Source organism: Macrobrachium rosenbergii, chromosome 4 (assembly GCF_040412425.1).
Source record: "Macrobrachium rosenbergii isolate ZJJX-2024 chromosome 4, ASM4041242v1, whole genome shotgun sequence".
Classification (NCBI taxonomy): domain Eukaryota; kingdom Metazoa; phylum Arthropoda; class Malacostraca; order Decapoda; family Palaemonidae; genus Macrobrachium; species Macrobrachium rosenbergii.
The window spans coordinates 66,186,605-66,210,896 of NC_089744.1; the positions used below are offsets into that span (position 1 = coordinate 66,186,605).

General features: G+C 34.2%; 1 protein-coding gene across 6 annotated transcripts in view; it reads left to right on the top strand.

Moving 5' to 3' along the window:
• LOC136835440 (BCAS3 microtubule associated cell migration factor-like) overlaps positions 1-24,292 on the top strand; it is a 349,957-nt gene that overhangs the window by 218,700 nt on the left and 106,965 nt on the right. For all 6 annotated transcript variants that reach the window (XM_067099015.1, XM_067099000.1, XM_067099005.1 and 3 more), the window contains exons 7-13: positions 9,386-9,511; positions 9,831-10,079; positions 13,776-13,915; positions 18,245-18,459; positions 18,940-19,025; positions 22,389-22,586; positions 23,055-23,228. In XM_067099015.1, the coding sequence (XP_066955116.1) occupies positions 9,386-9,511; positions 9,831-10,079; positions 13,776-13,915; positions 18,245-18,459; positions 18,940-19,025; positions 22,389-22,586; positions 23,055-23,228 (1,188 nt within the window). The remainder of the gene's footprint in view (positions 1-9,385; positions 9,512-9,830; positions 10,080-13,775; positions 13,916-18,244; positions 18,460-18,939; positions 19,026-22,388; positions 22,587-23,054; positions 23,229-24,292) is intronic.

Sequence of the window (24,292 nt, forward strand, 5' to 3'; positions counted from 1 at the left end):
GTAATATTGTATATATTCATATATTGCTTTTGTATTATAAATTACGATTAGAGCGATCGATGTTTTGGTTTGGAAGTTGTTTATTTTGCTGTGTTTAACTCGGTTCAGAGCACTTTTCTTCCTTCTAGTTAGCGTAAATGAATCTCTAGGTACTTTATTTATATGGGGCAATGTTATTTTTCGTTATACTATACGAAGTGTTTGTAAGTCGAAATATAACTTAAATACGTCTCGTTGTGAAATTAATTTAGCTATTTTTTTTTTTTAAGAGATGACGTTGGCCGTTTGGGGGTGTTTGTTTTGTGTAAAAAAAAATCAAGATTCCATTTGTTATTTTCATTTGATTTTATCATAATACAAGCTTTAAGTATTTATCGTTTATCGGCGTAAAAATAGCAGTAATGTGTTCTTTCATGGCCAGTAGTTTTGTTTAAAATACTTTCTTTCCAATTTTAGTTATGATCGAGTTTCATCCATGTTGCCGGTGCACGATAATTTATAGTCATTAGCAGCTTGAACATTGTTTTCTCAGCTTCAGCTACAACTTGCAGCTTAACTTTAGCAGTATATTTCCTTGGCGAAATTTTATCCATACCGAATAAGGGTATAATGTAAAAATATATTAGTCCTATTCTAATTAACGTCATTTATCCAATTCAGTGATAAACAAAACAACAGTTTCTCGGTCGGTTCTTTATGGCTGTACGCATTTACGCAAGAGTATAATGTTACTTACAATACTTTTATCTTTCTCTGTTACTTTTTTAACTAGAAGACGGGATAAAGAGTTGGAGGAAAAGAAGCTGGTCTATTGTAATTTGGTCTCTCTCTCACTGCCTGACTGTACAGTAAACCCCCCGTATTCGCGTTCTCATGGTTCGCGGACTCACGCGTGAAAGTTTCTCTGTGGAACATATCTAGCCATTTTTCGCGGAAAATTCGCCCATTCGCTGTATTTTTCACTGAGAAATATTCACTAATTACTGTATTTTCATATAATTTTCATGAATAAATGCACTTTTTGTGATAAAACTATTAAAATACTCAAGTATAAGCATTTTTACAGGGTTTTTCTTGGTTTAAGCTGTCAAAATGGGCAGTTCTAAGTGTTTTTAGAGGGGTTTTAAGCATTCGCGGATTTGACCTATTCGCGGGGGTGTGTGGGACGCATCCCCCGCGAATACGGGGTGTTCACTGTATACTGCTACCTGTGCCATTGCGAAATTTAAAAATATTTGATAAATATTGTCGTATCGGTATTAATTGCTTACCCCATTACAAAATCAAATTATCTTAAGGTGAAATATCGTAACTCGAGCACTACCTGAGTATTTTAACCCTTAAACGCCGAGCCTCTAGTTACAAAAACGTCTCCCGTATGCCGGCGGCGTTTGGGAGTTAGCGCCGAAGCGGAAAAAAAGTTTTTTTCAAAAAATCACAGCACGCTTAGTTTTTAAGATTAAAGAGTTCATTTTGGCTCCTTTTTGTCATTGCCTGAAGTTTAGTATGCAACCATCAGAAATGAAAAAATATCATTATCATATATAAATATTGAAATATATGACAGCGCAAAAAATTTTTCATATATAATTTTATACAAATCGCGCTGTGAGCAAAACGGTTAAAGCTAACGGTTTATTTTTTTCTTTGTATTGTACACTAAATTGCGATGATTTTGGTGTATAACAAATTGTAAAACGATCAAAGCAGCACAGAGAAAATATTATCACAAAATGATGCATGAATTAAATAGAACGCACGACGTAAAAAAATGTTTTTCAAAAATTCACCATAAATCGAAATATTGTGCTAGAGACTTCCCGTTTGTTGTAAAATGAAGCTAATTGATTGAATATTACTAGACTGTAAGTATTTTAGCTTACAATTGCAGTTTTCTACCATTTCGGTCGAGTTAAAGTTGACCGAAAGTCGAATTTTTTCTATTTATTGTGATTTATATGAAAATATTTCAAAACTGATAAAAGCTACAACCATGAGTTATTTTCTGTTGTATTGTACATGAAATTGCGCACATTTTCATATATAAAAGTTTATGTAACGACTAATATAAAACGGTGCAAACATTACGACAACGTGACAAAAGAATTTCTGAGATGTTCGGCCGAGTTACGGCAAGAGACGTAGGGAAAATGTTTTTTCAAAAATTCACCATAAATCGAAATATTGTGCTAGAGACTTCCAATTTATTGCAAAATGAAGGTAAATGATTGAATATTACTAGAATGTAATAGTTTTAGCTTACAATTGCGTTTTTGACCATTTGGTCGAGTTAAAGTTGACCGAAGGTTGAAATTTTGGCAGTTATCGTGATTTATGTGAAAATATTTCAAAACTGATAAAAGCTACAACCATGAGCTATTTTCTGTTGTATTCTACATGAAATTGCACACATTTTCGTATATAAAAGTTTATGTAACGACTAATGTAAAATGATGCAAACATTATGACAACGTGACGAAAGAATTTCTGAGATGTTCGGCCGAGTTACTGCGCACAGACATAAGGAAAAAGTTTTTTTTCAGAAATTCACCATAAATCGAAATATTGTGCTAGAGACTTCCAGTTTATTGCAAAATGAAGAAACATGATTGAATATTACTAGAAAGTAAGAGTTTTAGCTTATAATTGCGTTTTTTTACCATTTCGGTCGAGTTAAAGTTGACCGAAGGTTGAAATTTTGGCAGTTATCGTGATTTATATGAAAATATTTCAAAACTGATAAAAGCTACAACCATGAGTTATTTTCTGTTGTATTCTACATGAAATTGCGCACATTTCCACATATAAAACTTTATGTAACGACTAATATAAAATGGTGCAAACATTACGACAACGTGATGAAAAATTTCTGGCGTGGACGTAAGGCAAAAAAGTTTTTCAAAAATTCACCATAAATCGAAATATTGTGCTAGAGACTTCCAATTTGTTGTAAAATGAAGGTAAATGATTGAATATTACTAGAATGTAAGAGTTTTAGCTTACAATTGCGTTTTTTTACCATTTCCGGTCGAGTCAAAATTGACCAAAGGTTGAAATTTTAGCAGTTATCGTGGTTTATATGAAAATATTTCCAAACTGATAAAAGCTACAACCATGGGTTGTATTTTGCTGTATTTTACATGAAATTGCGCACATTTTCATATATAAAACTTTATGTAACGGCTAATATAGAACAGTGCAAAAATTACAACAAAATGACGAAAGAATTTCTGAAATTTTTGGCCAGTTACCGAAAATAGCGTAAGAAAAAGTTTTTTTCAAAATTCACCATAAATCGAAATATTGTGCTAGAGACTTCCAATTTGTTGCAAAATGAAGGTACATGATTGAGTATTACTAGAATGTAAGAGTTTTAGCTTACAATTGCGTTTTTAAACCCATTTCGGTCGAGTCAAAGTTGCCGAAGGTTGAAATTTTTGTAGTCGGCGTGACGAAGATAGCCACTTGGCACCCAACAGACAATTTTAGTTGATGTATGATACGTCCAGTAGGCGTTTAAGGGTTAATAGTTTTATTACAAAAAGTGCATTTAGTCATGAATATTTCTCAATGAAAAATTTCATGAATGGGCTGATTTTCAGCGAATAATGCATATATATGTTCCAAAGAGAAATCCGCGAATAGATGAGTTCGCAAATCTTGAGACCGCGAATACAGGGGTTTACTGTATTAACGAAAAAATAACTAAATTGAGTTTACAACAATTCATATTTGTCATATTTCGACTGAAAAACACTTAGTATAGCAAAAAAATAACCTTGTCCCATATAAATAGAGTATCTAGAGATTAATTTATGCTAACTAGAAGCAAGAAAATCGCTCTGAATCGAGTTAAATATGGTGAAATAAACTTACCTTGTAATTGCCTTCAGCTGATTTTCAAACCAAAACATTGATTGGTATGTTTGTATTTTATAATACAGTATTAATATGAAATACATCCAATATTATATAATATTATATAAACTATATGAAATATACAGTAATACCCCAAACTTGTGTGATTCGGGTTGCTCAAATTCAAAGAGGCACAAACTTTTCATTGGAACCTAACTAATTGTCATACACAAGTTTTTCAGATATACGTGAACAAATGCGAATCCTGTGAAACCCTGCAAAAGCGTTTGTTTAATTTTTTATGTAATTTATAATTATTCAAGCTTTCATATGTACTGTAAATTGAATAACAATAAATAATAATTCTCTCTCTCTCTCTCTCTCTCTCTCTCTCTCTCTCTCTCTCTCTCTCTCTCTCTCTCTCTCTCCATGTATACATGTTTATTTGTTGTGTATGATAAATAAATGATTTATCTAATAATAAGTATTAATTTTTAAATAATAAGATTAATAAATAATAATAATAACTAACATGTAATTACAAAATTTATACGTATTTTAAACAAGCAAATATCATTCCCTGATCTTTTGTGAACTTGTTGAAGAGAAGCTCAGGGCAAAGTTGCCAAATATCTCTCTCTCTCTCTCTCTCTCTCTCTCTCTCTCTCTCTCTCTCTCTCTCTCTCTCTCTCTCTCTCTCTCTCTCTCTCTCTCTCTCTCTCTCTCTCTCTCTCTCTCTCTCTCTCTCTGTGCAAATATTACATTCTAAAAAAACGGAGTTGAGAAGACTTCTAAAAATAGACCGGTCGAAAGGGGGAGAAAGAGTAATACTGTAGTACATACATATACATAGTCTTCACACTCATATTTTTACATCAACCATGTATTTCTTTTTTAATGGGGAATATATTAAGCTAATTTTCAAATGAAATTACATAACTTTAATTTAATTAAAAGTCATCTTAATACTTTGGGAGCATGATTAGGGTCATATTTAGTGTTTAAACTCTAGAAATAAGTATTTATTATGATTTATAGAGACCGTGCCAAACTTATGTGGAAATTCGTTTTGCCCGACGGGTTCTGGAACCTAACCTCACATAAGTTCAGGGTATGACTGTACATACAATATTATATACATACAATATTTTATAATACAGTAGTCATATGATATTATTGTATACAGTGAAATAAAGCATAACTTTTTAAAAATATCAATGGAAAAGATGCATGTACGTTATGTTTGTATTTTATAATACGAATATACATACGCTAATTTTACATCTGATGTATGATGCGACCCCCTTAAATTTAGCTTCAAAATTAGGTCTTCAAAAGTCGCATGATATGCAAGTGTGTACGGTAGTATTTTTATTGTGTTAATCTTTTATGATCACATTGAAGTGCAGTGGCACAATGTGAATGAATAAAATAGGGAAAGAAGTGTCCCATTTCATTCAGAAAAAGGATTTTATTGTACATTTTTATTGTTATTATTACTTCTTTTTTCCAGTTCTTTGCTAAGGGCATTATTATTAAATACAATAGCTGATTCTGTGACATACAGTTTATGCAGTCTCTTCACTGGCATTTTATTTTTTTCTTTCTTTCAGCAGGTACCAGTTATATCAGGTTTCCAAAGGTCATTGAAAGGCATTTTGTTGCATTTGATTTTCATCTTGTTTTGATGTACACTTTTTAAAATGAAAACCTACAAGTTTTAAAGTGAATTATTTCAGTGTATTGGTACACAAGTGTAGAGTTTGGGAATGTGGATTGAAATTGTCGGGTGCTGGATTGCCAGGTGTGTTGAAATTTTGACTGGTTTGATGGGCTGCCAAATGCCAGTGTTACTGCTGTCACATCAGCCATACCAGCAGAAGATACACAAGCCAATCTCCCCCTCTCCCTCTTGCCTACCTCATCAACAAATCTTAGGTAATATCAGCATCTTACAAGTTGGTCACTGCAGGAATGCCTGGCAGCCCGACCAGTCAGAATTTAACGAACACAGCAGTCTGTTGACTCCAACCCACCTGGTCCACCATAAATGTCTGTGTAACTCAGGATGCTGATTATTTATACTTTAACTGTATGTGGATGACCACCAGAATGTGCAATGAAATGTAATAGGAAAATAATAAGCCTAATACAGCAGAACATTTTCCTGTTACCTTTGGAAACCTGATATGTAATTCTGCCTGCTGAGGGAAAAATATAATAAGGCATATGTATAAGATTTATGTAAACTGAATACCATAGAAAGAGCTATTATTATATTATTATTATTATTATTATTATTATTATTATTATTATTATTATTATTATTATTATTATTATTATTATTATTATTATTATTATTAGTCCGACCTCTTAAAACCGGCTCCCTTGTGACCAGGCCACTGCGTGACCACAGTAAATCACAGATTACAGAAATCACCCCTAAAAAATCACCTTTGTAAACAAAGTCTTGCCAGCTTATTCCACATATATATTGCTATGTTATCAAAGTAGAACAAAGCTATGAATACAGTAATCACTGTCATTTGTTAGGTTTAGTTCCTTATGAAAATTCTATCCTTTTCCATGAGCATCTCCCTGGAAATGCTTACACCTTCACTATATCAGAACTTGAACCACTTTTTAAGCACACTCGAATTTTGATCTCCTGGCACCTCTCAGTGTTTTCCACCACTTCAAAATTATCTGGCTTTCGTTTTCAGCAAAGACCTAAAAATCAGCCGCTTTTGTTTCTTTAAACCTGCACGTATCTGTATGTGACAGAGAGAGAGAGAGTAAACTATTGGGCCCGGTTAGGTTGTTGCGCTGACAGATATCCATTTGCAAAAGTCAAATACAGCTGTATTAAGAATGATGATGATTTTATAAAACTGTTGCTTTAAGTACAGTATGCAATTACATTTCATGCATTATTGTTATATTATTATCAAATTATAACTTATGAGCAAAGCGATCAGGCACCATTAGCATCTTGGCATTGTTTACATTCTTAAAATCATCAGCTCATTGCTTTTTACCGACATCATAACAGCCATTACCTGTAGTTGGTAAATGAAACATTTCGAAAATTCGTTTTTTTTATTGTAAATTATCAAAGTTGGGTTTAAAAATGCATCTTATTTTATTTATAATACAATAAATTAAATGAAGTAAAGGTGTGATTTCTCAAGTATCAGATGTTGCTTCTGCTTCTTCCAGAACATTTTGTGGCCACTCTTTTCTTCAGCCAGGTTACAAAGGTAAATTTAATGGCATACTTTCACAACACTTTCCTCTCCATTGCGTGAAGGATGAATAAAGATTTATTTTTATTTATGGAAGTCACCATTGAAAATAGCACATTTTTTAACAAGTCAATAACTGTAACGCAGCCCTTAATAAGCATGTGTTAGTTGCAGTAACTGACATTAGCAAACGGCTGTTTCTTGATTCGATTGTTTATATCAGTACTTGCTGTTTTTTATGTATGCCAGGGTCTTGCACGTAGTAGTAAGTGGTGGTTAATTATAAGAAATAGTAATGAATTCTTAGACAAACCACAAGGTTGGTAAGTTCAATTTGATGCATGAAGAGTTGCATTTAACCTAATAAACTTTTGCTTCTAGGCCACTTATTAGATAAAAGCTAACTCAAGGTATAATATGCATTATCAGTGGCACCTACTGAAACTGAGACAAGCATAGAAAGCCTAGCCTAGTGTAATTTAATGAAAATACATCTCGCGCTGTACATGATGTACTGTACAAGCAGTCCCTGGTTAATGGTGGGGGTTCTGTCCGTGGCTGAGCGCCGAAAACGCCGCTTAACGGCGCCATTAACCAGAGATCGGCGCCATTAACCAGAGATCGGCGCTGAATATACACAAATTACGATTCTTGTGTGTGCTTTATATTTTTGAATTTCACTAAATTTTTCGTTGGAAATAAACTGTGCTTGTTTACTTATGAAGCAAGCTTCAGTTTCGAAATCCGAAAAATCCAAAACTGAAATGTGTGGTGCCGCCCTCATAGCCTTTCAAGAACTAAAGCAGTTTCAGTTCCGAAATCCAAAAAAATCCCAAAACTGAAATATGTGGTGCCGCCCATGTAGCCTTTCAAGAACTAATGGCAGTTGATTCATAAAAGTTCTGGATCATGGGAGTTGCTGGACCATGGAGTGCCAGATTTAAGACCTCAAACTGTATTATTATTATTATTATTATTATTATTATTATTATTATTATTATTATTATTATGATACATCAGCGTTTGCTCTTTTTTAAATTGTTTAGGAACTACTTGGAGGACAAAGATCTTTCCATTAAATCATTAAGAATCTGGTTTCTTTAAGAAAGATACAGTTACCCCCTTTTCTCATTAGTAAGTTTAGTGTATTCATATTAATTAATATACTGGTTAGATTTTTATGTAAGATAACAAATTTTTCTTCTTCCTCATCACTGTTTTGCTTTATTTCTGTGCTTGTCAAAATCATACTTTACAAGATTGTTTCAGACATTTTAGTTTATAAGTTACTAATGATAAACATGTTTTCTAACTTTGTTCTGCAGTAACTGCATATTAATTAACATTGGTTTTCTGATAAATCACTGGTCTCAAATCTCTCAATACAGTACATGTAAAGCAGCAGCTGTACATTTTTATTTTTCCACTTCTTATGCACATGGTGACTGTTTTTGCTGTTTTATTTCACTGAAATAAAAGAATTAAATGAAAGAAAGGTTCTCACTTGTAGGCAAACAGCAGTATGTTGTATGCAAATGTTCTTTATGAATAATGAATTGTTAGATTTTAGGTTATGTTTAAACAAAAATTCATAGTTGAAAATATAGGTAGTATATATATATAGATAAGTATTCATAGTTGACCATGTATTACTCTATTATTACTGTATTAGTATTTTGTTTTTCTTATTTGATGATTGAAATAATGACTGAGGCTAGGTTTTAAAATAATGTAAAAGGAAAATTAAAATACTGATCACAATGGAGAGAGTTGTGATGAAAAATGCAAATAATTTAGACAGTTAGTCTAATAAAATAATAGGAAAGATCTTTTAATTAAGTACAGCTCAGTAACTGCATTTCATGTTGATATATCTTTATTATGTACCCTTGATTTTCAGTAAAGTTCTGTAGTTGATTTTAGAGATGATGGATTGTATGTCGGTTTTTGTTATCTGCAGTGAAGTGTTTATGAATTATGTTGCTTTTGCATAGTTTTCAGTAATGGGTTTTTTTTTTTTTAAACTTTTTTATTTAACTTCTGGATACGCATTTCTGCCATAGAAGGTAATATGGTAAATTTCATCATGAAATTGTATGGTAAATTCAGTAAAAAAATGAGGAAAATGTCTTTTGTAATAACCACTGTTTATATACAGAGAATATTTTTGTAAGCCCATTGTGGTTTTTTTTTGTTACATTGATTCATGTAATTTTTATTTTATTTTATTTTGTATTGTTGAGAAATAACTCAGAATGACTAAATATCAATAAACCTTTCAGGGTCTAAAGGAGCTTGGTGAAAGTGTGGCATCCAATCTCATGGGTCAGCGACAAGGTTCTCCGGCTCAGCAGCCACCACCCACGAACCTTCCAACTCCAGGGGTGGTTACTGTTCTTGATACCCAGGTTTGATTTCTTCATATTTCTTGATTGTTTTTTATCTAATAGCAATGGATGCAACTGTTTGATCTCAGTTTGTTCTTGGCTTATCATTGGTGAAGGGTTAGCCAGCTACATGAGAGTTTGGCATGTTGATAATAATATTAATAATGAAATGAAGTGTGTTGTTTTAATAATATTTAGTTTCCTATTTCTTTATTTTAGTTTTTAAGAACTGAATGTTTATCAGGCATAACTATTGCATTTGAAAGAGTACATTATTTGGAGAAAGTACCCATGTTTTTTTAATTACATCTCTCATTTAGCCTCTTTGTGAAATCTACAGACTGTAAGTACTGGAGAAGTTAATCTACTAAGCAGTGGGACCTCCTCTGGCATTGTTGCTCACTTCACCGCACATCATGCAGCTCCTGTTGTTGCTCTGCAGTTTGATCCAACAGGGATGTTACTTGTAACTGCTGATAAACAGGGACATAATTTTCATCTGTTTCGTCTGCAACCTCACCCACTTACTTCTGCACAATCTGCTATCCATCATTTGTACACTCTTCATAGGGGAGATACTACTGCTAAGGTAAGGCTGCTGGGTTTGTATGTATTGATAATTTTTATATTATTTTTGAAGTAAACTTGTTTGTTTTAAAACAATTCCACTACTTTACATACCCCTATAGTCTGTTAGCACATTCCCTAGACACTCCACAGAAGAAGCATCTGAGTATGTATCCAGGCCCCAGAGCTACCTGTAGAGTCAATCTGTGTGTGGTGAATTGTAAATGCCTAATACTGTGTTCTTCAGAAATTTTCCAAAGTTCTAAGCTACTCTTCTTTAATAATTAATATTTCTTCATTTTATTAAAATTTTTCATTTTCTTGATCATTTCCTGTAGCTTTTGATGGAAATGCTTCAAGCTCTTTATTTTTCTTGTAACTGGTATCTGAAATGTTCACTGAAAGCATGAGCTGCCTGATATCTGTTATTAAAGTTAAAATTAATAGTACTAGAAATAAAGAGGAAAATGCGCAATTGCTTACCAGCATCTTACATGGATACTGTTAAGTGTTACCTCATTTGAACATCTGCTTGTTCACCCGTGAATAGGTTCATTTTTGTGAGGATATCTCCAGTTGATTTGTTTTTGCTATGCATCATAAATTAAATTAGAGCCAGTATTAACTCTTTCGCTTATGACTTATAAACAGTGACATCTGTGGGCAGTGGCAGTGACTTGAGTGGTAAGCATAAAAATGTTTATACCTTTATTTGTTCAAAGATGCATATCTCCGAAAGTTTTCAAGGTAGACCACTCAATTTTGTTTCATTCTGCAGCTGATTACTTAATTCTATACAGTGGCTTAAAAAATCCACCCAAACTAATTATTATGTAGGTGAAATAATAAGTAGTAATTACGAGATATGAGAAATTTTGCTTTTGCCCCAAAAAAAAAAAAAAAAAATGATTGCAATAAAGTGTTGGTTTTTTCTCCATAGCACACCCTGGTAAATTACCCAGTTAATACAGTGCAAAAAGCTGTATTTATAACAAGGAAAATATGAAAAAATGAATGATAAATAGCTTAGCGTTTTCCATAAGAAAAGTGCCAGTCACTCACATGATATGTGCAAAAAAAATTTTTATACATATTTTTGTTCAACAATGCGCAATTGTGTCAGTTTTCAAGGAAGACTGCTCAATTTTTTTTCATTCTGCAGCTGAATAATTGCTCTCTACATTGGCATAAAAGTCCTTCCAAAATAACTTCTGTAGGTGAAATAATGAGTAGAAATTACGAGATACGTGAAAATTTTGCACTCCCAAAAAAATAATTTCCCCTCCCCAAAATGTACGATAAAGTCGTCATTGTAAATCCGTAATATACCAAGATAAATTACATAGGTTTGCAATGCAAAAGTTATAATTACATCAAGGAATATGTGAAAAAGTGAATGACAAAGTAACAAAGTTTTCCATAAAATAAGTGGCGTCCAGTCAAGTGTTTCTCTCTCTCTCTCTCTCTCTCTCTCTCTCTCTCTCTCTCTCTCTCTCTCTCTCTCTCTCTCTCTCTCAGAAGAAGAAGAAGAAAGGTAAGTAGTGTAATTATAGAATAAAAATATAGAACTATGTAAAACAAATAAATATGCCTGTTACATATGTATTAGGAATATTTCTCTCTCTCTCTCTCTCTCTCTCTCTCTCTCTCTCTCTCTCTCTCTCTCTCTCTCTCTCTCTCTCTCTCTCTCTCTCAGAAGAAAGGTAAGTAGTGTAATTATAGAATAAAAATATAGAACTATGTAAAACAAATAAATATGATTGTTACATATGTATTAGGAATATCTCTCTCTCTCTCTCTCTCTCTCTCTCTCTCTCTCTCTCTCTCTCTCTCTCTCTCTCTCTCTCTCTCTCTCTCTCTCTCTCAGAAAAGAAGATAAATGGTTTCATTATAGAATAAAAACCTAAAACTATACAAAATAAATAAAAATACATGTCACATATATGTAAAAAAAATATTAGGAACTTTGCTGAAAATGATCCACATCTTGTCTGCTGGTTTGTGCAATCTCTTTTTTTATTTATTTTTTTTTTATGTTTGGATGACATTTATATCCGTCATCGGTAAGCGAAGGACTTGAATTTGGATGATGTTTATATCCGTCTTTAGTAAGTGAAAGGGTTAATATCTTTTTGCATTGTAATTTTGAATACTTAATAAAAAAAATAGTCTTTTTTGTACAAAGTATGCATTCGTTTTTCATTAATTTTTATTGACTATCTGCTTTGCTTGCAAAGTTTTTTTCATGCTCAACTTCACTTTTTTTATGTTTTTTATATGACTTAGGCTATTTTTTTTATCCATATAGCTGTGTTCACAATTGCTTAGCATAGTCTTGTTCTTGTATTTTAACTATGAGTTTTGTTTTTCATTTTGAAATAAGTTAGTGTTAAGATTAGCTGAAAGCTAAAAAAAAAAATACAGTTTAATTAAATTGTTGTTCATTAACCCCTTGCATCTGGGCATGATCATGTGAGACATAATAATAACTCTTGATGTTCAGTCTGGCCCGCCACAGGTGAGAATTTAAATTTTGCGCCATGCAGTTTGAACAGATTTTATGGGAAAATGTTTAGACTTCTGACACCACTAGCATCTCAGTCCAGGATACAGGGAAGATTAGTGTGACTTGAGATTTCATGGGGTAATATACTACATCCTGTCCCAGGACATCTTGTATATATTACCAATAAATATACCCAGGGATTGCTGTTGGTTTTAGTTCTTATCCTTTATGATAATCAGCTATAATTGTAATTTTGTAAATTGAGGTACAAAAAATTATTAGAAAGAATATGTGTAATGATAAAATTGTCATATATTTATGAGTGTCTTGGAAAAGATGCCCTGTACAGGGTTGGAAATAATCACTTTCAGCTTCCCTAGGAAGGTACAGGAAACTTTTTAGAAAAATTTTTTTTCTTATTCCCTGTGGATTGCATGTCTTCCTCTCTACATTGATTTTTTTTTAAACTGGTCAACCCTAAAGTTTGCCCAGTCTAAGGATTAAAAATCCACAGTTTTGTCAGTAAATTGTATTATTGGAAAAAGTAAAACACTTTAGACGTGGACTTTTCAAAACTTAATCAGCGTTCCTTTTCTGCATTTATATTGAAAATAAGAATAGCAAGTGGGCAGTTACTTCTAAGTAGAATAAAGAAATGGGGGGTGAGAAGATAATGACCTATCACCAGTGTACAGGTCTGGGTGTCATTGGGTAATTCCATATTCATTTGGTAGTTGAGACAATTTTAGTCATATAACTTACAGTGCAGTGACTGTATTTATCCTGTTTTCAACTGCTTGTTCTGCTTAGATGCCATAGTCAGGAATATCCACAGACATTGCCTATCAGGAGGGAGAGAGGAAGAGGAAGCAGAGCATCAGGGTTCACACAATCAGTGTTAGTTTTGAAAGTAAAATGCAATATACCATTTAGTAAAAGGGTGTTCATTTCTAAACTCTTATTATCTTCAAATGTTTTCCATATTTATGGGAGCATCTTCAACCAATCTTATGTGAGAATTGTCACTTAAAAATAATCTTTGAATTAATTTTATGATTTAAATTAAAACTATGGACCACCAAAGCACTGCTTTGAGCTTGAAGATCGTAAGCCCCAGTTTATCATCACAAAAATAAGGATATTACAATCATAAAAGTAATGATTTTAGAAAATATTTTCCTGTGATTCTAAAACTATTATTTTCATTTACAGGTGATAGATATATCATTTTCCCTTGACTCCCGCTGGGTTGCAGTATCAACACACCGAGGCACCACCCATGTGTTTCCTATAACACCATATGGTGGCAACATTGGAGTGCGCACACATACATCAAGTTGTGTTGTCAATAGGTACAGTAACCTTTTTTATGGCCTCAAATACTAAAACTAGTTTTGTTTTGTGGTTGTGATTATTGTGCTATTTTTTTAGTATAATGCCACTGAAAGGAACAACATAATAAAGCTTAGATGATAATTTTTTTAATGTGTTTTTTTTGTTGTTTGAAGTATGGACAGTTTACCTTGTAAACTAAAGCAACACCTCCAGTGTACTCTCAAAACAGCAGATATCATAAACTTATTTTACAATAAAGGCATGTTTTTATACAAACTTATTTATCATCAAATAGCCCTTAACTGTCTGGAACACATCTTGATGCATTGCATCTCTGTTCAGAGGTTCGTATCCCCAAGAGAGGAGATTATTGTTAGCATGTATGTGCACTTGATGCAATTATGGTCTGCAAAACCATTTTAGTTTCCTTTGTACTCCTAGCCTACATTAATCATTTAGAGGTTTATATGGATGGCTGTAAAAGTGCAAAAAATATTCTGTTTGATTATTGTGAAGAAAACTCACAGGTTTGAATGGACAGGACTACTTTATATTTATACTCATGGAACACTAAACTTGTTGCAAGTGGAGGCAGTCATGCTTCAGAAATACCTACAATTTCCAGTAGTTATAACTCATTTTACTTCATTAATTTGTTCCAAGACTCACGACTTAAATAAAAAAACAACCTAAATGTGATCAACCCCTTAAAAATTTATGTAGACACTATAAACCCCTAACATTGTTAATATTAAGTCATTTAATAATTGAACATTTTTACTCTTTTTAGTAAACTATATATTTTAACTCTGAGTCTCGAGAAGAATTAGAAAATATATATGTACTTGATATTTATAATTATTGAATGCCAGACTTGTTGAAAGTGAAGACAGTTATGCTTTAGAAATACTTAAAATTTTCAATACAGTAATACCTCATTTTACTTTGTTAATTTGTTCCAAGACTCTTGATTTACCGTATTTGACGGCGTATAAGACGCACTTTTTTAATAAAAAAAAAATGGCCTAAAAAATCCCCCTGCGTCCTATGTACATAATGTAGGCTCAAAATTTAAGAATTTTGGCCGAAATTATACATGAAACGTCACATAGACGTTGTAGCCTTGCCTAACATTTGGTGTTATCCTAATAACCTATTAAAAACCAAAGTTTATGATAATTATTTATCATTATCACACTTACCATCACCGCAATTAATACTGCTAGTATTATAATCAATATTTACGTTGTTATTATCGATATTTTCATTAAAATGTGTTAATATCATTATAAATCGCCTACAAAAAATCGCATTCCACATTTACACTTACAGTACATGTGCTGCCACCTATTGGTGATTATCTCGAGAGCTTTACGGATAACAAGGCTTCATTCAGTTGGTAGTTGGCAATTCCTGCTAACATTCTCTTTACGCATAACAACATGGCTTGATCAATTGGTGGTTGACAATACCTGCTACCATTCTCTTTAGGCATAATAACAAGGCTTCGTTGAGTTGATACTTCGTAACTTTCGTGCTAGCATTTTCTTTTAAGAATAATAACATGGCTTTGTTCAATTGCTCACGAGACTCGAGCCGTTACATAGGAAACTTTTTTATTTATTGGATTTTACCCTTGCAAATATGGATACGGGAAGCAAGAGGCAAAGTTACACTATTCGCTAAAAACTTCAAGTTATAGAATATGCTAAAGAACACAGCAACAGAGCAGCAGCAAGATATTTTGGTCCTCCTCCTACTGAAAAAATGGTACGTTCTTGGAGGCTGCAAGAAAATAAACTACGGGGAGCGAAGAAAGGAAACCAATGGTGCTGCCACCTAACTGTATTCATATCAAGCCAAGAGGCAGCTTTCAGCTGCAGTGATGAAACGTAGTAAATTGCAGAGCTTGATTGCATACTTTTATAATATATAATGGATATATATATAACATATATTACCATAGGTAACATCTTTATTAATGTTTTTGTTGATTCTGCCGGTAAGAAACAATGTTTACAAATGAATGTGTTGCAATCTGTTGGTAAACCTATGAGGTAGCTTTCAGCAGCAGACGAAACATTCGATCGTAGTAAATGGCTGATTGTATAATACATATTTCTGGGCTCGACCTGTGTCACCCAGTGAAATGGTTCCAATAGCACACATTTCTAGGTATAAATATTGCTAAATATACCAGAGAAAAAAGCTATCCACAATGCCAAGGTTACTACCCCTGGATCGAGCACCATAAAGGTGTCGGTATGCACTAAGGGGTGAGTGGAAGCCACTATCACAGATGCTTCGCCCAACAGATTTCTCCATTCTCAAAGTCCCCAAAAGAGGGGAGCCGATCTAACCCTTACCTCTGCTCGCTGCCACGCACCCCGCGCACCCGCCAAGGTCATTCCAAAATTTAGCACAAACACGAGAAGACCGTGTCTCTCTTTTTCTGTGTGATTTCATCATATTCTGCTTTAATCATGTCATCCCACGAGGATTTCACACCATCTAAATTGAGTACCCCTTTTCTGGTTGGTTTGTTTAACGTGAGAGGCACAATATTTATGATCGGTACGTAAAATATGTTTACCAGTGCACAGCCGAACATCGGCCATGTTTGCCTCTGTCGCGTTTTCGGCCTTCAGGTCCACATTATCGTTAGCAGAACGGTATTCTGCTAGGTACTTTCATTTACTCCATATTGGGGCATATTCTGGAGAATTTACCATGTCGTTGGTTGGAGGCTAGGAACTTAGTTTCAGGGCTTTGTACTTTGCCTAAACATATGAAATAGGCTCAATTTTCTGATCATAGATTTTGAGCCTTTTATTAGTTTCCTTTCCTCCACCAGCAGGTTGGTGCCTTCTCGTTGGTGTGTTTATTATTATCATGATTATAGCTAATGTGTATAAGGATGGATGTCACGTCCATTCCTGGATTAATTTATGTATGTGATTCGGCGTCAGAGGTAGGCCATCTTAGTACCGAACGTACCTAGGCCTTCCCTGCCACCGAATCATTTATGTTAATCCCTTTTTGATAAATATAAATATGGTAAATAACTTCTTTATTAATGTTTTTATTGATTCTGTTGGTAAGAAACAATATGCATATGATAACCTAATACTACAGTTTTTACTTACCAAAATCATATGAGCATAGGCTAGGAAACCTTATTTTTTTTCCCCCAATGTCCTGCTGAAATTGGGGTGCGTCCTATGCAGACATACGTCTTATAAGCCATCAAATACGGTAAATGAAAAAAGAACCTAAATGGAATCAACCCCTAGAAAATTTACGTAGACACTATAAACCCTTAACCTTGTTAATATGTTAAGTCATTCAGTAGTTGAGCATTTTTTCTCTTGTTAATAAACTATAAATTGTAACTCAGTGAGTCTAAAGAGAAATGTAAAAATTTATATGTACATATTGAACTTCCTGATATTGTTTTGCTCAATGGGCTGGTGGGGGAAGTTGAGGGAAGAGGAAACTTCATTAAGCCGGTTGCGTAATTTCTTCTTTTGGATTTTCAGTTGCTGCAAGAACTTGTTGATGGTGCCCTTAACTCTGTTGCTCATCTTTTCTTCCATAAGCATATTAAACAATATTCTTGCATTGCCCCCATAATGTTGGCAAAACATTGAGCATTTGGATCTTACCACTCTAAAAGGACAAAGAGCTGCTTCATTTTGTTAATGGTGAAGCATCATCATAATGGATCTGATATCTGCTCCTCTTTGTAGCACTGGTGCTCGTGAAGCTCTGTCAGAACTTTGCTCATAAGTGGCTGCTTGTCTGCCTTAATCAATGAGATGAAATCCTTCTCCTAAAAGTCCATTTTCAACTCATTGCTCAGTGACACCCAAGTTCTGTTTGCATCCACTTCAAACAAAACCTCATTCATATCAATGGTCAAAATCTTATTCCAAGTAGTGTTTATATTCAGGACTGCCTTATAGATGCCTTATATTTCAGAGGTCTGGTTAAACAAATCATTTATAACTAACTAACTAATCCCTTCCAAAAGCCACAGATTGTTAAGTCTTCATTCAGATCCCTTGCATATGCAGTCTACCTAAGTTTTCACCTTAGGAACTAATGCTCGAAGATGGCAGTTATTCCCTGGTCCATTGGTTGCAAGGTAGAGGTGGCATTAGCAGCTAGGCAAATACAAGTGATGTAAGGATGAAAGTCAACGAGATTTTGTAGGTGGCCAGGAGCATTGTCTGAAATAAAAAGGATCTTCAAGTAGTTGCCCTTTGTATTTGAAAGTTTTTTTTTTTTTTTGAATGAAAAACTTTTCTTTAGCAAATCTGATTATCAGCTTTATGTTTTGCCAGGTTGAGTCGCTTTCATCGAAGTGCAGGTTTGGATGATACTCCATCGTCTGGCCGTAATTCCCCTGTGTTATCAGCATCACCAAATGCATCTAAGTCTATGTTTGACTTAAGTCCAAATTTAGCCTATCCAAACCCACGTTATCCGCCTTATCCAACGCCAACAACTGTGAAACCTCTTGTTCAACTACGACAGCCATTACTGCAGAATTTGATTGGTATGTTTGATTCTCAGCATCTTGTATTTTTTCCTGAAACTGAAATGATCTGTGTTGTCATTGCCATGAATCCTGTAAATGACAGATAATTATTTCCTTACAATGTGTTGAAACCCATGGTTCAACACATGGCATTCTTTGAACCAAAAAGGTCACCACACTGAAGTCAGGAACCAGTTTTCCTTAGATTTATTTTTCATTCTCTCACATTATCTAGGAAGAGGTATTATGATATATGTATTACAATTAATCACAGCCGTTTATTATGTAACTTATTGTGATGCAGGTAATTTTACCAAAGTGTTTTACCTTATATTATGTTCTAATCATAATAGATCTCAAATATTTCTTTTTATTGTATTTTGTTTCAATAGAGGAAACCCAGCAAATAATGCTTGGATCTTTGAAGGTTCTAATGAACTCTCTAGTATTGGTAAAGGATAAAATTAACATATGATTAATGGTGACTTATTTTAACAGGTACAATATCCTCAGGACCATCTCCTAGCCGCAGTCCTCCAATGAGTAAAACCCCAAGATCACCAAGTGGTGATGATGTAATAAAGGTAAACATATTAGACCCTTATTGGATAACTCAGAGTGGTTGGTATCATTCACCATTTTATGAAATGCATATAGATGTCTATCAAAAATGGTATACTGTGAGCATAAAATGTAATTGGAAGGTACATTCTGTGGCAAAAGGTTTGAAAAGTTATGGAGGCAATAAGAAAGATTGTTGTTGAATCTCTGAAGACAAGGCAACTTGTGGCAAAAATCTCCACACTAGGGCTTGTCTGTGAATGGAAGCTAATTTGGGGAAAGATCTTAAATCACAGTATTTTGATAACACAGTCTGATCCAAGGTCAGCATGGAAGGAAGTTTGGAGTTCAAAGTGGTATAGTCAATAATGGGTTGGAGGAGGAGAATTTTAAAAATATTAGAATTAACAGAAAGCCTAATAGAAAAACTAAGGGTACATTTAATATAGGGGAAGGATTAAGGTAAATGCACAAGTGTACAAAAATATTGTGGATTAGTGTCTAATAGGTATATGCACCAGAATTCAGCTTACAACCAGAATGATGATAGTTGGGTTGTCAGTAAATTTGTTCACTTTGATTACAGATACTAGTCTTGATCAGAATCAAAATCATATTGAAATATAGTAATTTAATATTTTTCATTTACAGGTAGCTAATTATGTCATTATAATCATTTGCAAATTTGAGGAAATCAAACAGTATTGATATAAGCCAATTTTAAATATACAGTGTAGTATTATTGTTTTAACAAAAGTGATTCAGTTGCTTAATAATTGGATCATGTATAAGATTTTATGGCCCATGGTTAATTTTTCCATCGGTTGTAACATCTTTGATAGCTAATGACCTGACAAAATTGGTGGTGATCTAGGCCCTTGTTCAAATTCCCCAATACTTATAATATGATATGATGAAGCAGAGAGGGCAGAAGATCAAGGCTCTTCTTATAATCAGGGTAAGGCCTGGGTACGTAGAAAGAGAAGATTAATGGTTAGGAAGGGGCCTACAGCGAGGTAATCTACTTTCTACCTTACATGTACACATACTGAGGGTGGTTTTCCTTTAAGAACTCAAAATTTTATACCTGCCTGTTAATAACCACATATGATGGCTTCATCCAGATTTTAATGGCCACTAAAGTCAGTACTTTACACGAGTCAAGCAGAGAAAGAGGTCTGTCAATAAATATTAAGAAAACAGAAGTTATGGTTATCTCCAAAGATGAAATCCCCCCAAGAACAGATATAAGAATTAATGCTGAAACAGTTAAACAAACCGATAGTTTTAATTATTTAGGATGCAGTGTCACAAGTGATGGAAAATGCGAAAAAGAGATCAGGAAGAGAATATCCATGGCAAAAGATGCATTTGGTAAGATAAAGAGATTAGTCACCAACTCAAAAATATCGATGAATCTTAGGAGATGATTTGTGAAATGTTTTGTTTGGTCTGTATTGTTGTATGGCTGTGAAACTTGGACCTTGAGGAAGGCAGATGAGGAGAGGTTACAGGCTGCAGAAATGTGGTTTTGGAGAAGGATGCTGAAAATATCATGGACAGAAAGGAAAACTAATGAGCAGGTATTAGAGAGAGTAGGCATTGAGAGAGAACTTTTGGCTTCAGTGAGAGTTAGACAAATGCGGTTTGTGGGTCACATAGTGAGAAGACAAGAACTAGAACATCTCTCTCTCACTGGTAAAATCAATGGAAGTCAGCCAAGAGGAAGACCTAGACAAAAATATAAGGATGGATTGGTGAGAATGACTGGAGGAAGAATGTCTGCAGCTCAGTTGCTGCAGAGAGCCGGAAACGGAGAGGAGTGGCGAGCCATGATTGCTGACGTCCTTGGGGATATGGCACCTGGATGATGATGATGATGAAGTGTGAAGTGCTCACAAGTCTAACAAGTTGAGAGGAGATGGTTCATACATGGCCAGAAGAACAAAGAAAAGATATTGTGGAAATTCCTTAAATTTCTCACATTCTCCATTGAAAATGAGAATAGTGATGATGAGCTGATCAATCAACAAGGTTTAACCAATAAAGAAATTACCGATCAATCAAAATTACAAGTTCATACACATTGAATTTCTAACTTTAAGACTTGAAATATGCCAATTACTGATCCCAAAGAATCAGTGAATGAATCAACTAATTTCGAAAACTATCAGTTATACTTCATGGGCTACTCAATGTAACCAAACTGAATAACTTTTATAGCTTGAAAAGTCTACAACCTCTTACTCTCAGGATACAGTGATGAACAAAGGAACATTCTCAACTGATTTAAATTCTTTTAATCTTGCAAACCTCTATGATACTATACTGTATATTAACTTTGTGGCTGCACCAGTATAAAAGGAGACTTGATTCAGTTGCATAAGCCCTTCACTGGAGTCTGTGCAAAAATGTCAAGTAGCATGCAGCAGATATGATATAAACTCCAACCTGAGGGAGAGTGGAAAATGAGCTGACAAAATCATTCAGAGACCACAGTATCAGGATAGGCAGGTGGTACAGGCATATTGACCAAACCTGACTATCAACAGAACCAAAAACAATGTAACACTCATAGATCATTGAGTATTGTGGGAGAGAGAAAATAGAAAATTACCAAGACCTGTAGATTGTATTGAGAAGGCTATGGAATATGCTAGTGGAGGTGGTACCCATAATTATTAGAGCTCTAGTCACAATACTAAAATCCCTGAAGAAAAGCATTGGTAAATTGGGAGCTGAAGCAGCCCCAGAACTCTTGCAGCAGAGGGTTCTACTATAAACACCTCATAATATAAGGAAAGTGAAAGACTCTCAAGGAAGCAGGATGCCACTTGGATCCCTGCACTGTCTCAAGAGTCTGTGACAGACAAAACAAAAAGTTAAGAAAAAACTATAATAGCAAATTCATTATGTTGTATATTTATTTTATATAATTTTTAAAATGGCATTTGGAAAATTTGAAGTTTATGTATTTTCTCTGGTTTTTTAAGGGATAACTGAGCGTATTTTGAGAAAATATCCTTAATAAATTTGCGTGTTGCATTGTTGTGAGAAAATTTATAATTCAGAAATATAGCTCAGACACCAAATTAAACTCTTATATAACTGTTTATCAGTTATTGATATGCATATTTTATTTTTTGAGGATGAAATTATAGAAGTACTGTAAACAGGATATTTATTTTTGAGATTCTTTCCCATCTCAATAGATTTTTCTCGTCTGTATAGATTGCTGCTGTAGTTAGCAAATTTTCATTTCTTACTATGGGGGGAAAACTTATTTTAGAGTAATATTTGCGAAAAGATTCAAGTCAAATTGTTTGCCGAAGGTTAGTTAGTCCTTTTACTTAGGTGGTAACTTCTAACTGTATAATTTTCCACAGGTGGCTTCAGTATTTGGTAGTCCGCGTGGTTGGCTTGCTGGCTCTCCCACTGTACCTAGAGACAAGCAGAGGAGAATAATGGACTCGCTTTTCATAATGGCATACCATGGAAATCTCTTAGAGTATCATCTTCAGCCACATGCAGCTGCTGGCATACCACAGGACAAAGTCACTGAGGACTCTCCAATAGAATTAGAAGTAAGGCTGGCTTTTGTCTCATCCTTTGATTTGAGATGTTTCCTTGTATTTTAAAAATATGTTTAGCATTCAGGATCATGGGGTTAATCATTTTTCTGTAAAAATACAAAAATGATTTTAAAAATGATTGGGTATTCCTTGTGTGGTGAATTTCTTTGGGGAAGGGGGAAGGTAAGCTATATTTTTTCTTAAAAGTGGTTATGTTTAAATTTATAAAGTGGCATTGCCTTTTAAAGATGAGATTCACATAAAAAACTTTTTAACTTTACAAAAAAATTTTTAAATGAAACATTGCCTTTATTGTAAGTTGCATTTTGTTTTGTAGTATCTGTGAACATTAACATAGGGAGAATTGATTTTGTTTTGATAAAGTAAAGTCTGATGATTTACATTAACATAGGGAGAATTGATTTTGTTTTGATAAAGTAAAGTCTGATGATTTTGTTGTGACAAAAAATTCTTTTCCAGGTTCATGCAAGTGCACAGTGGGCCCTTATCAGGGAGTCTACCAGTGGAGAAATACGTCCACCCTTAGATCTCTCATCACCTCTTTTAGCACCCTTATCACCTACTCGACCACGTTCACTGTCTCCAGCACATTCATTTGATCATGATGATCCAGAAGAGCGATGGATGGCACAGGTAAAAAGATTTGTGAACCTTAACTGTGTTGAGCAAGTAGATCTTGCAGAGTATCATTAATGACTTCATACTAAGTGCAAGGTTCACAAACTGATCTTTAAATGTGTAAAGCAGCTGCATTTTTGTGGGGATCAGTTGTATGAAATTCAAATATTTTTCTCAGTATTCAGGCACATTTTCTGCACTTGTTTACAAGCACTGCATGTCCTTACAAAGTACAAATCTTATAATTTATATATGGCAAATGCTGTCTGTTTCATTAGACGGAGTGAGAATCTTAAGTCTTACTCACAGGCAAGTATTTTCCTGATCCTCCTCGTAGAGTATGCCAAAAAGTGTACTTTAGCAGAACAGGAATCTTAACAATGTCTTCACTTACACTTGTAAATCAGTGTATGCACAGGCAAGTATTTTCCTGATCCCCTTCATATTAGTATGCCAAAAAGTGTACTTTTGGCAGAACTGAGGAATTTAACAATGTCTCTTTTTTTTTTTATTGCTTTTTACATGTTTCCATTTTCTTTTGTTCTTTCAGTGCTGCTTGTTCCAGTTGTGTTCCCCAGTAGCCACTTGGGTATTGTTAAGGTTTGCATTTTGTTACCATCTGGAAGAATAGTTGACTCTGGCTTTTTCAGAGGCTGATGTAGGGAATCTCTTATTAAAACAAGTTTGCAACATCACAGAATGCTAGACTTCTGTTTGGAAATTGGGGAGTCTTTCACTTCCACAGATTCCACAGATCTCACTCTTGGCCTCAGTCGCTGCATCTTTATGCATGGCAGGTATCAAGTGTAGCCTGAGAAAAGAGTTCCTTAGAGGTTGCTGCAGCTGCTATTGTGACTCCCAGCAGATCCTCCTCCACAACCCTTTACCAGGGAAAATGGGTATGATTCATGTCTTGTTGAGAATAATGGGCTTCTCTATCCCCTTGAAGCCATTAATCCAATCCTAGTGAACTTTTCGTCCATTTGCAAAATGATAGGAAGAATGCCCTTTCTTGCCTATAAGGGGTATGTCTCCACCTTGTTTGCATCCTTTTTCTGTATGGCCTCAACTCAGGGAAA